Source organism: Scomber scombrus, chromosome 1 (genome assembly GCF_963691925.1).
Source record: "Scomber scombrus chromosome 1, fScoSco1.1, whole genome shotgun sequence".
NCBI classification, from domain to species: Eukaryota; Metazoa; Chordata; class Actinopteri; order Scombriformes; family Scombridae; genus Scomber; species Scomber scombrus.
Window position 1 is genome coordinate 33,547,914 of NC_084970.1, and position 12,856 is coordinate 33,560,769.

The 12,856-nt window shown below is 37.6% G+C and overlaps 2 protein-coding genes across 2 annotated transcripts in view; one reads left to right on the plus strand and one right to left on the minus strand.

The window, feature by feature from the left end:
• otog (otogelin) overlaps positions 1-490 on the plus strand; it is a 70,993-nt gene extending 70,503 nt beyond the window's left edge. The window contains exon 57 of the mRNA XM_062434736.1: positions 290-490. Coding sequence (XP_062290720.1) covers positions 290-490 — 201 coding nt within the window. The remainder of the gene's footprint in view (positions 1-289) is intronic.
• Positions 1-12,856, minus strand: part of LOC133982893 (V-type proton ATPase subunit d 1) — a 155,235-nt gene that overhangs the window by 27,888 nt on the left and 114,491 nt on the right. The window lies entirely within an intron of this gene.

A 12,856-nucleotide genomic window follows, 5' to 3' on the forward strand; every position in this document is an offset into this window, starting at 1 on the left:
AGTCAAACAGACTGAAGGAGAGCAGGAAATATGTATCATTGATGCGTGTTGATGATGAGAAAGAGAACAGCTGGCATCCACCTGTGATGACTGTGTTGGCTTATGTAGAAAATATATATGAGATAAAAACAGTATGTAGTGGAGCAGCAAACATTCAACATACACCAGATTAAGAACAGTAAAAAGCAGGGACATTTAATATGGAATAACTTCTACTTCAATCTTGTTGTGGTGCTTTTTTCACTCCACCCCACCGCCACCTTCTGCACTGATTGTCTCCGCCCTGCAGGTGAACATCGTGTCATGTGACGGGAAGTGTCCGTCCGCCAGCATCTACAACTACAACATCAACACGTACGCTCGCTTCTGCAAGTGCTGCAGGGAGACGGGGCTGCAGCGGCGCTCCGTGCAGCTCTACTGCAGCGGCAACGCCACCTGGGTCAGCTACACCATCCAGGAGCCCACCGACTGCTCCTGCCAGTGGTCCTAGACACACACACACACACACACACACACACACACAGACAGACAGTGTTCAAATCTACATCCTCTAAAACCACAAGACACTGAATATAAGAAGAAGAAGCCTCCGCCATGTTGCTACAGGATGTTGGGAGAGTGGGTTACTGAGCTGTGATTGGCAGAACTGATGCAGAATGTGTAACGGGCTCCGCTGGCCGTTAATTATCGTACAGTAAGTTGTGTTGGCGCCTCTGCTGGCAGGGAGGTGGTACTGCAGAACAGCTGAGCAGGCCATTTATTCTCACTGACCTTTGACCTCTGATTTTCCCTGGGCTGGGAGGACGGATATTTACCTTCAGGTGAAGTAAGTGATTTATTGGAAGAAATCTGTGAGGCTCCAAGATCCAAATTACTTAAAAATAGTTGTAATAGTATCACAAGTTGTTCAGTGTATCATTTTAACATCAATATAACATAATTTTTGTATTGTATTTTAAAATAAGCCTATTGTGAGACAATGGTGGAGATCATTTATAACCTATAATTAAAAAAAAAAAACCAGTAAAACATGCAGCATAAAAATGTCCACCCACACATTTAGCATCTGGTGTTTAAAGTGCTGATACAGGTATTAACCCTAACCCTATAAAACAAACATATGTAGCAGTGGGGGCCTGCTAGGATTTATTTTAGCATTTTAAGACACAATCAAAACAATTAAGATCATGCAGTTTATCTTATGTGATTAAAAAAACTGATGATCATTGTGCAAAATCTCATACTAAAACCAAGCAGCCATAAAATGTTGATGTTTTGCTTGTTGTCCAACTGACATTACACTTCACTTCTTGACCTTTTTTCCTTCCTTTTAATAAAAATAAAAAAAACTAACCCAAACAATACATTAAAAACACTTTGATATTATTTTAGTCAGTTATTCTATTGTCTCTCTCTAATATGCTTATAATTAATTGATGTTGAAATGATACATAAACACCTTCAAAAACACTTCTGTGATGGGAGCACTGATGATTTTAAGTGTTTTTACTGTATAATCCTGCTGCTTTGCCGCCTCCCTGCCAGCCTGCAGAGAAGAGAAATGGTTCACTGAATGAAAGAGTAAATTGATCTTTGGTTTTTATGAGTAAGACCTCATGTCTCTGCTGTTATTTCCAGAGCTCTCCTGTGAGCTACGTTGGCTAAAAAGCAACACAAATTTTTAAAAAGGTATTTTTTAAAAGGTTTTTTAAGTAATGGTTGTGATGCATAAAATCAGGAAACGAGCCCTGAGGTGTGATTGTGTTCAGAAAACACCTGGTTCTAGTCCATCATCATCCTCATCATCATCATCATCATCCATTTGTGTCTTGTTTTTGTAAATAAGTCAATTTCATAACTTTTAAATGATTTGCAATATCAAATTCTTAGATATTCCACTTGTAGAAAGACGACAATAAACTGTATATTCAGTGATGTTAAATATACTTAATATAATCAATACTAGTGAGCTGTATTACGTGATTTGAATCCAGCTGTATGTGGAGCACTTTATTTATTTATTGGAGTTTGATAGAGCACAGACACTAAGAGAAGAGAAGAAGAACAAACAAACCAAACTGGATCCAAAACTTTGATTTGGTTTTATTCCTGATTTACAGAGAAGAGTGAGAGTGAAGTAAAAGTCAGGAGAGCACATCAGCTTTAACTTCAGAGGACTCAGCAGCGTCTCTGAGTTCTTAATGTGTTTGTCCAAATCACACAGACCCACCTGGATAGTCGACTTAAAGAGGATTTGTATCATACAAATGTACATTTGCATTTTCAATAAATATTTCATTTGGAAAAAAATGTGTGTTAATTTATTTATAAGACAACAGGACCGCATTCAGTAAAAATTATGTTAGCGTTTAACCTTTGTGTCGTCCTTCCGAGTCAAATTGACCCCGTCTGTTTTGACTGTTCCTTCTTTCCTTCCTTCCTTCCTTCCGTCTGTCCTCCCTCCTTCTCTTTCTTTCCTCCCTTCCATCCTTCCTTCCCTCCTTCCTTCCTTCCTCCCTTCCATCCATCCTTCCTCCCTCCTTCCATTCCTTCCTTCTTCCTTCCTCCCTTCCATCCTTCCATATTACGAAACAAAATATTGTGTGATTTAATAATTTAAATGGCTCAGAACATGTTTGAGTACATTTAATATAAAATAAATCAGACAAAATGTTTTGAAGCTTTGATCTCATGGATCACTGATTTATATTTGAGACCAATTAATGAATTAAAGTCGCTCTATCAATCAAGTATTTATTAGAATAATGCCTTATTAAGCTAAAAGTGAGTAATGTGTTATATTTATAAATTCTATAGATAATTATCAGTGACTCTACAGCTTTACGGGGCTTCATAGTGAGTTTCAGATCATTGTTTTGCTGTCCAGCTGCAAATATACTGTACTGGTTCACTCTCAGTGCTCTCATGGCGTCATTTTCAGAGGAAAAACGTAAAGGAAAAAAGCCACTGTACACTACCTGCTCAGCACCAAACAGACAAAGTTAGCTGTAGACTAGCTGGTGAACATACTGGAGCTAAAAGAGAGTGAATATTGGACTTTACATTCAGCAGGTGGACAGAAACACGACTCCTAATGAATGATAATGTTGCTCCGTGACTGCTGGATGTGGAAATAAACAACTGTTTGCTAACATATCAACTTAAACGGTGATCATATGTCAGTGTGGTGTTCACAACTTGTTTCTGTTGCTCTCGAGTGGCCGTAAAAACCCCTAATGCAGGATTAAGGTCTCAGATATTTTAAGGATGCGTGCAGGGTGTCAGGTGTGTGGTTCTTAAATATTAAATTCATGTTGTCTTCTCTCTTGCTGTCTCAACAAACTCCTGCCACAGGTGTCACGGCAATATTTATCCTGAATGAGCAGATGTTTAAAAAGCAAGATTTGGGAGCGCTCAGACCGACCACATTACAGTTTCTTCTTTAATTTCAGAGAGTGTCCAGTATCAATCAAGTGCTTAGCCAGATGTGTAAAGAAGGATAGTAAATCTGTAAACCAGTAAATCTGCTCTTCCCCTCATATTGGTGTTTCACAGCCTGCTCAGACTCCAGACTCGCTGGCTGGTTGGCTAATTACATGGCGCGGCGTGTTGGCACGGGCAGACGGGAAAGTGATACTAAAGCCTTGAACCCACAAAATCTGGGGAACAGTTTATAGCACACATGTAAGCCTGGTCACCACCGATTGTATCCGATTCTTCCCCGAGACTGAGCGAGCTGCCAAGAGGAGATCAGGCGGAGCTGAGACTACAACACGCTGTGATGTCAAGAATGGCTCGGCAATACAGATGTTTTGGTTTGGTTTATTGACAATAGTGAAATATATTTCTAAAATATGCATCGGCTTCCTGTCTGTCAAAGAATAGACTTTAAAATACTCCTGTTGGTTTACAAAGCATTGAATAGTTTAGGCGGTAAAATACCATCCAGGTCTATCAGGTGGTCTGAGGCAGGTCTGCTTTCTGCTAAACCTGGAGAAGCAGAGTTCAGTTTTTTTATTCTCCGCATATCAGGAACAAACTCCCAGAAAACTGCAGATCTGCTCCAACTTTCACTTGTTTTAAATCACAGCTGAAGACTTTTCTGTTTGCGGCTGCTTTTTATTAATTCCAAATTTTAGGGTTAATATCTTACACTAGATTTTAACTTTTTATTCTCCTGTTTTTATCTTGTCTTATTCTATTTTAGCTTAATTTTACTTCCAATTCAACACTTTTAATCATATTTAAATGTTTTATTAGTGTTGCTTTTACATCCTGTCTTGATGCATTTTATGTTTTATGTAAAGCACTTTGAATATCAGACAGAGCAATAAAGTCCTGTTTGTAAGTTCATAAATATTTAGGTGCAGATTAAAGCATCACATAAAGCCGTTGTTAAGTAGAGATTAGTTGTTGTTACTAAATATTTGCAGCGACTAACTGCCAGGTGACGCGGTTGCTAAGCTAGCTACGTGAACCAACCAGCAAAGCTAATATTAGCATGCTAACATCTGATCTGTAAACACTTTTCAATCTCACAGAAAAAACACACCTCGGTTACCAAAACTTTATGCCATTAATGTTAGACGTATATCACCAGAAATACAAAAGGATTTCACAAAGAATTGGCATTTTATTTTATCTTTTGACCCCTAAAACTGTTATGTCACAGCTGCTACAGTTACTTCCTGTTTATGTATTTGGCTGCTTCTTATTGCTCCAAATGCAATTCAACGTTAGGCAACAAAAGCACTTTAAGTTAAGACTAATAAAAGATTATGGTATCACTTAAAGGTGAAGTATGTAGAATTTTGTGGCATCTAACAGAATAGACTTGGCAGAAATGTAATATAATACTTATAAGTATGAGTTAATTAGTGTTTAATCACCTGAAAATAAGAATTGCTGTGTTTTCGTTACCTTAGAATAAACTCTTTATATCTACATAGAGTGTGGGTCCTCTTCCACCGAGGCCGCCATGTTGCACCGTCATGTTTCTACAGAAGCCCAGAATGGACAAACCAAACATTGGCTCCAGAGAAGGCCTTTTGTGTATTTTCCAGCCTGGTTAGGTTCTCCTACACAACTGGAAGGAGATAAGGGGTATTCAGCTGGTTGCAATCTGCAACCTCAAAGCTAGATGCCACTAAATCCTACACACTTTATTATGCTAATACACTTTTGTCTTTATTATACAAAGACCATGATCTTCCCCTAACCGTAGATATGTGCTGCTAGTGCCTAAAGATAAGCATAAAAAAGATTAATAATGCTGCAGTTTGCAAAACAGATGCTGTACTGTAAGATCAGATGTTTTGGTGGGGAAAAAAGGAATACGTCGCCAACAAATATTTTACTTCTTCTCAGTATCAACATTTTCGTGACTAACCACACACATTCATTTAAAACATTTTGTCATATTATGTATATATACAGCTGACCAGAGAAGTCTGACCTGAATTGATCCAGTTACACCTCTCCTGTTCGCCTGTACTGAAGGTTTGAGAAGGGCACATAGTGATCGTCAAAGTGCACATGACTGCTGACGTCCAGCCGGCTGGACGGACTCCAAAAACGCTCCTGATGTCACCAAACATGCACAAAGAAATCAAACTGAGGCTCAAGTGTTCAGACCACGTCAGGAAGGTATGACGGGTGACATGTTAATAAACCAGCGTAATGTTGTTGCTCTTTGGATTTCTAGATGAAGTCATGCTCTGTTTTTATTCTTTGAAACACAACGGCCAAAATTGATGATGATTAAAGGAAAACACTCCTCTGATCTCCAGTTAAAGTCAGATTATAAGCAGTAAAGACCGACTAAGGACGGTGTAGACCTCAGGAAACCCAACGTGCATAACACAGATTTTAAACACTGACATACACGAATGAACCAAGGGAGTAGTTTAGACTGAGAAAAACAACCCAAAAAACAAACAGTAAGTTTCACTCTCCACCAGTGTTGTGTAATGGGGTTGGGGTGTGTGGGGGCTGTGAGGGGTCGACTCTGGTCGCACTGATAATCCTGCTACAACAGCTGCACCCCCAACCCCCACCCTCACACCATTTAAGAGCTACAAGTTGATATTAATGTTGTTAACCAGCAATGTTTCAGCACTGAAAGGCTCTAAAACAAGGAAGTGAAGAAAATGTGAGATTTCTGCAGCAAATAACAGATGTTAACTTACAGTATTGTGTTTATTAGTACTTACAGCTCTTGAAGGATGACACCACTACTCTTTAAAAAAAAATATATATATATATAAGTAATATATACTTTACATAAAACACACTTCTCAGCTAACCATTCTGCAAAACACGCTGTTGTTTTTAGAGGTTTAAATGTGTATTTTATTTCCTGTTTCCAGCATCCATTGGTATGAAAATCTGTCTGAAGACTCCTGAAAGTTAACTGAGTTGTGTATTTTCACAGCAACCACAAAGTCTGAATTCATTAAATTGAATTCACATTAAGTTGCATGATGGAGGCAAGGCCGTAGCCAGGATTTTTCAAATACCGAGGTCAAAAAGAAAACTACAAATTATACATAAGGTTAAAATAATCCATGATGTATTTAAAACGCTTTTTTGCTGTGCATTTCTCAGTCATGGTCTTGTGTTCCAGTTCTTTCTTATCACTTCCAATTTTGCAAATTAAATCAACTCCTATTTCAGTATTCTACAACTTCCATGGTTGTATATTTAAAAATTGTATATTATTTTCTTTGTTTGTTCTTAAAATGTGGAATGGAGCACGGCCTGCTGGGAAAGGGAGAAAAGGGCTCATCCAATGAATGAACCGTTTGCAAAATCGGGTCATGTCCAATTCACAAATGTAGACAACATATTTCTGGCGATTTTCAAGTCGCAGTTCAACATCTACTCCAGCGAATATTTTTTCTGGAAGTGAGCACTATATAACTGCTACTTAAACATCTCCAGTAATATGCTGACTGTATATTTGTGAATTTGTGACGAATCTGCTGACGGAAGCACAACACAGCTGGAGCTGTTCGGTAAGGAAACCATTTAAATTGGACACCAGTTGGGACACCGGGGCCAGTGAAAAAATTACCGGATTTCAAGGCCTCACTCCACCGCTGGTTATAGCCGACTACTTTCGTTTTGACATGGCAGCGGTATCTGCAAGTACGTGTCACATGACGGTCCGTTGATGCAAGGATAATTGTCTCGTCGGCTATTTTCACTTCACAACAAAACGAAACTTCAAGAAAAAAATACCGAGGACATGACCTCGGTGTCCTCAATGGTAGCTACGGCCATGGATGGAGGATGCCTGGTGGATGCATACCACATTCAAGATTCATTTCTGTTTGCATGTCATACCCCTCTCTTTACCTCTGTTTCCTGTCTGTCTGCACTTTCCACTATTGAATAATACATATAAGTAATAAAAAAAATGCATTATTGTTCTGGCCAAGTGAAACTGAACACTTAAAATATTTTAAAAAACAATGTAAAACCAAGAGAGTGTTTATCCATCACAACATGCATTATGTTTTAATGTGCAACTTTGACAAGAATTCACTTTTATGTTCATTATATTCCATTACACAACTAAAGCTCATTGATTTTCATGACGTACAGAAATGAATAGAAACAAATGGATCTCCCCAGCTGTAGGAAAAATACCTCAACTACTAAGCTATAAGGATAAAGGTACAACAATACTTTAAATTATATTTTTGTCCACTTGTTTTCAGCAGAAACAAGCAGTGAAGACAACACTGAAATATCGTCAGCTTTTAAGTAATATATTGAACTCTTTAGTTGCTGATCAACATTATCATTCATTAGGAGTCGTGTTTCTGTCCACCTGCTGAATATAAAGTCCATTATTCACTCTCTTTTAGCTCTTTTTTTACACTCCACTTACCAACTCCTGAGGGAAATATCTGGCTGTTTAGCAGCTAAATGCTCCACTATATTCACCAGCTAGTCTACAGCTAACTGTGTCTGAGCAGGTACCAGCAGGTCTGAAAATGACGCCATGAGAGCTCTGAGAGTGAACCAGAACAGTAAAGTTGCAGCCGGACAGCTAAACAATGAGCTGAAACTCACTATAAAGCTCCATAAGGCTGATAGTCGCTGATAATCCTCTATATTCATCACTAGGAGCCAAACACAGATTACACACTGTCATTAGATACATTTTTTATTATCAAAAATGTTGATTATTGCTGATTTGAAATGAGGTTTTCATAATTAAAATGTAATGAAGTGGTGATATGCTTAAAAGTCTGAAGGATAAAAGGGAAGGCTCATATTGCTCTCTGCTATGTACATGAAATCTTCACCCAATAAAACGTGAAGATTTTGGGATGTCCCGGCCAACACGCTCATTAGCACTCCTCATGTTTCAGATCTCCTTCCCAGCTCACTGCTGAGCTTGTCAGCAGAGTCCCAGCCAGAGAGAAATGCATCGTGGGTTAACGCTCGCAGTGACATCACTGGAAAGTGACTGTCAGGTTGACAGGCTCAAAGCAGCTGCAGAAACACACACACACACACACACACGCACGCACACACACACACACACACACACACAAACACACACACACACACACACACACACTTGTCCTGGTGTGACACAAGTGAAACACAAGAGAGGAAGGAGGGTCAACATACTCCTCTACAATCTCATTTTTCCATCATCATCATGACTTTCTGAATGTAAAATATGAAATGTATTTAAATCATTTTGTTAATTTAATTTAAATATTAATTTATCTAATAGTTCTGATATTGTGCGTAAATAATGAACTGAGTTAATGTTGTGTGTACACGTATATTGCAAGTGCATTATTATGAATGGAAAGGATGTTTTTTATATAATTGTATCTGTCTCTCTCTATTTCTGTATTTATTTATTTTCAATGGAGCATTTTTCATTAAACTGTCTTTTAACATATATATTTTTGTTTTTAGTCGTATCTTCTGTTCCAGGATGTGCAGTGACAATAAAGGCATTGTACAGAGCTGTGAGGGGCTGCTGGTTGTGTAAGTGTCTTTACCCATTTCAATGTTTTTTCTTGTCTCCTCAATATTACTTTACACAGAAACTTTCCCAGATAATGTAACAGTCCTACAAGTTTATATTATGACCACCAGCTTCAATCATTTCAACCTCATTTCTGAGAAGGGTCATGAAGAAGAAGAAGAAGAAGAAGAAGAAGAAGAAGAAGAAGAAGAAGAAGAAGAAGAAGAAGAAGTAAAAGAAGAAGAAGAAGAAAAGGAAGAAGAAGAAGAAGAAGAAGAAGAAGAAGAAGAAGAAGAAGAAGAAGAAGAAGAAGAAGAAGAAAAGGAAGAAGAAGAAGAAGAAGAAGAAGAAGAAGAAGAAAAAGAAGAAGAAGACAAAGAAGAAGAAGAAGAAGAAGAAGAAGAAGAAGACGAAGAAGAAGAAGAAGAAGAAGAAGAAGAAGAAGAAGAATAAGAAGAAGAAGAAGCAGAAGAAGATGATTTATTTATATAGCCCTCATGGGTATGAATCAGAGTGTTTCTATTTCTTGCACAGTCTTGTACCTTTTCTAACAGAGTTGTTCATCTTGTGTGCTGATGATTTAACCGGGGGAGTTTCATGCCTATCTAAAGCTCCTTTGGAAGTGCTCAAAACGAAAGTCATGTAACATTAGCTATGGGGAAAATAAATGGGATTCTTATTTCTGGAACCAGGGGAAACCCAAAATAACCCCTCCCCACTGTGCCACGCTATGTTCTTCTGTTCTATTACAGTGAACATCATGTCTGCATATATTTTGGTCAAAGGTGTGTGTCATCGCTGCTTAGTAACGCAGTGTAAGTGCAGATGGATTTGACAAGTTTGGACTATTTAATTCAATTTTAACAAATAAATATGCAGACTTGATGTTGACTGTCAAGAACACAGGGAAGTTTAACCCTTTCATGCATTAATCATAATAACCTCAGTCCGTCAAGTGTTTCTATTTCTCTTGAGGCATGAAAAAAACATTTGAGCTTAATTTAGTTTTTCATCAAATTACATTACATGACATCATAATAACATAAATCAACTGATTTACAAAAAGTTACTGCAGATGACGCACTAGTGTTAACTGTGGGGGCTGAAGTGCAACTATGCCATCAAACTCCATCATCATGCATATATAAGAAAACAGCTTTTAAATAGCCGTCCACTGTAGTGACCACTATGCACATAAGGGTTAAAGTGTGTGCAGTGTTTCTTATATTTAGTCTGCTCTAATTCATATAAATAGGATGATCAAAATATAAGAAACAGCCTCCAACATGGCCATGAATGACAAGTAAATAAAGCAACATCTCTGCATGTGTACTATTTTAGTTTTATCTCAGTGTATCTAATAAACTGATGAGTCGGTATAGAAATCTGGGTTACTTTGACGCAATAAGGTATAAAAAAAAGGAGAATTATTTATGAAACACTGTGAAACTTGCACAAAGAAACACATCTTTAGTCCTTTTAAGTGGTGAAATGTGTCATATATAAATGTGTCACTGTATCAATGAAGATCATTGCAAATCAAGATTATACAATAATTGGCATGTTTTTGTTTTTGTTCATTTAATGTGTTCCAGTAGTTTTATTTAACCTTCGTGTCGTCCTCCCGGGTCAAATTGACCCGTCTGTTTTGACTGTTCCTTCTTTCCTTCCTTCCTTCCTTCCATCCTTCCTTTCCTTCCTTTCCTTCCTTCTTCCTTCCTCCCTTCCATCCTTCATTCCTCCCTCCCTCCCTCCCTTCCATCCTCCTTTCCTTCCTTCTTCCTTCCTCCCTCCCTCCCTCCCTTCCTTCCTTCCTTCCTTCCTTCTTTCCTTCCTTCTTTCCTTCCTTCCTTCCTTCCTTCCTTCCTTCCTTCCTTCCTTTTCTTCCTCCCTTCCGCCCTCCTTTCCTTCCTTCCCTCCTTCCTTTGCTTCCTTCTTCCTTCCTTCCTTCCTTCCTTCCTTCCTTTCTCCCTCCCTTCCTTCCTCCTTTCCTTCCTTCCTTCCTTCCTTCCTTCCTTCCTTCCTTCCTTCCTTCCTTCCTTCCTTCCTTCCTCCCTCCCTCCCTTCCTTCCTCCTTTCCTTCCTTCTTCCTCCTTTCCATCCTTCTTCCTCCCTTCCATCCTTCCTTCTTCGACTCGAGGACAACAGGAGGGTTAAATGTATTTTTTTGCCTACTATCCTTGTAGTTTGTAGATGTTTGTGTGTATTCAGTAAAACTTCCACAGTCATGCCTCGCTGAAGCGCTGCTGCTGCACTTGTTGAACTTCTGTCATCCAATCCGCTGCTAACTGTAACCGTAACTCTGAACATACCAGCACACATACAGTAACATGATATCTAGTTCACAGTGACTGCAGTTATTTTTTTCTTTCCGAATGAAAGTAATCTGAAATGTTATTCCCCTCACGTGTCTTGTATCCACGCTCGCTCCGTCGATTCTCATATGTGAAAGATGAACTTTGGCTCTGTACTACATGTGAGTGAGTTATTGGGTTTACCTCTGGAACAGGTTTATTACTCTTACAGATATCGAACCGGAGATGGAAAATCACCTGCAAGGGGCACCTGCTGTGATTGTGAATCTGACTAAACATCATCAGAGCCTAAATATGTATTATATTTCTACATATTTAAATATATCTTGCACGCTTTTATATAGTATCAGAAATTTATGTATATTGCAGATTTATTATAATTTCAAATTGTTTTACACAGAGATTGTTCATTGTATATTTTATTTTGTTTTTATCACTTTTAGCATTATGCAGCTACTGTTGTGTCAGTTTTTGAATTTCTCCCTGCAGAGATCAATAAAGACACCTTACCTTCTTTTATTAATAATAGATTTATAAATAATCTGATCTTCTTGTATAATTTGCACAGTGGAGAAACATTTCATTGTCTTATATAATGTGTGATAAATAAAACATTTTTAAAAAAGGGAGTATTGAAGGGTATTTGGTGTCCAATTACTAATTGGTTGAATGCAGAGCTGAAAAGTAAATAAGTGTATTTATATAAGTACTGTAATGTTGAGGTACTTGTATTTGAGTATTCAGAGGGAAATATTGTACTTTCTACTCCAATACATTTATTTGACAGCTTTAGTTACTTTTCAGGTGAATATTTGACACAATGGAAAATATAACAAGCTTTTAAAATATAACACATTGTTAAAGAAGCTAAAAGTGTGTAGTCAGGCTCACACTTCAGAAGTCTATGAGTTGTTAACAGCTCCACCAAATAGTGATGTTTCCCTCTAAACTTCTCACATCATGGTTTTATTTCAATAAATGTTCAAATGATCCAATATTTCAGCAAAAATCAAAGATTAGAGAAAAAGTCCAAAAACTGAAAACTGTTTTTTCTTCTTTCCTCTCCCATTGATCACAGAAAGTTAATCTGCAACTGTTTTGATAATTGAAATTATAATTAAGTAATTTATTAATCAACCACTTCTGTTTCAAGCTTCCGGTTTAGCCTCTGTTTTATATCTTTGTAAATTAAATGTTATATTAATAATAGGTTTTGGACTTTTGTTTGAACATAAAAAGCAATCTGAAGATGTCAATCTTGGTTCTGGTAAATTATGATGGTTGTTTTTCATCATTTTGACAGTTTTATATACTAACATTTCATTTAATATTTAAAGAAATAATGGACAACAGCATTAATAATGTCCTGTCAATAAAGCACTTTGAATATTTCAATTTGTTTGCACCAGTATTTGTTATTTTCAAAAAGTCAGGAAGTCATTTTTATATATTTCTTTGTCCAGAGGAAAAGACAACAGCAGATTTTGACTTTGACTTCCTGTTCAGGTCACATGCTCATAAAACATGTCAGCACCGTCAC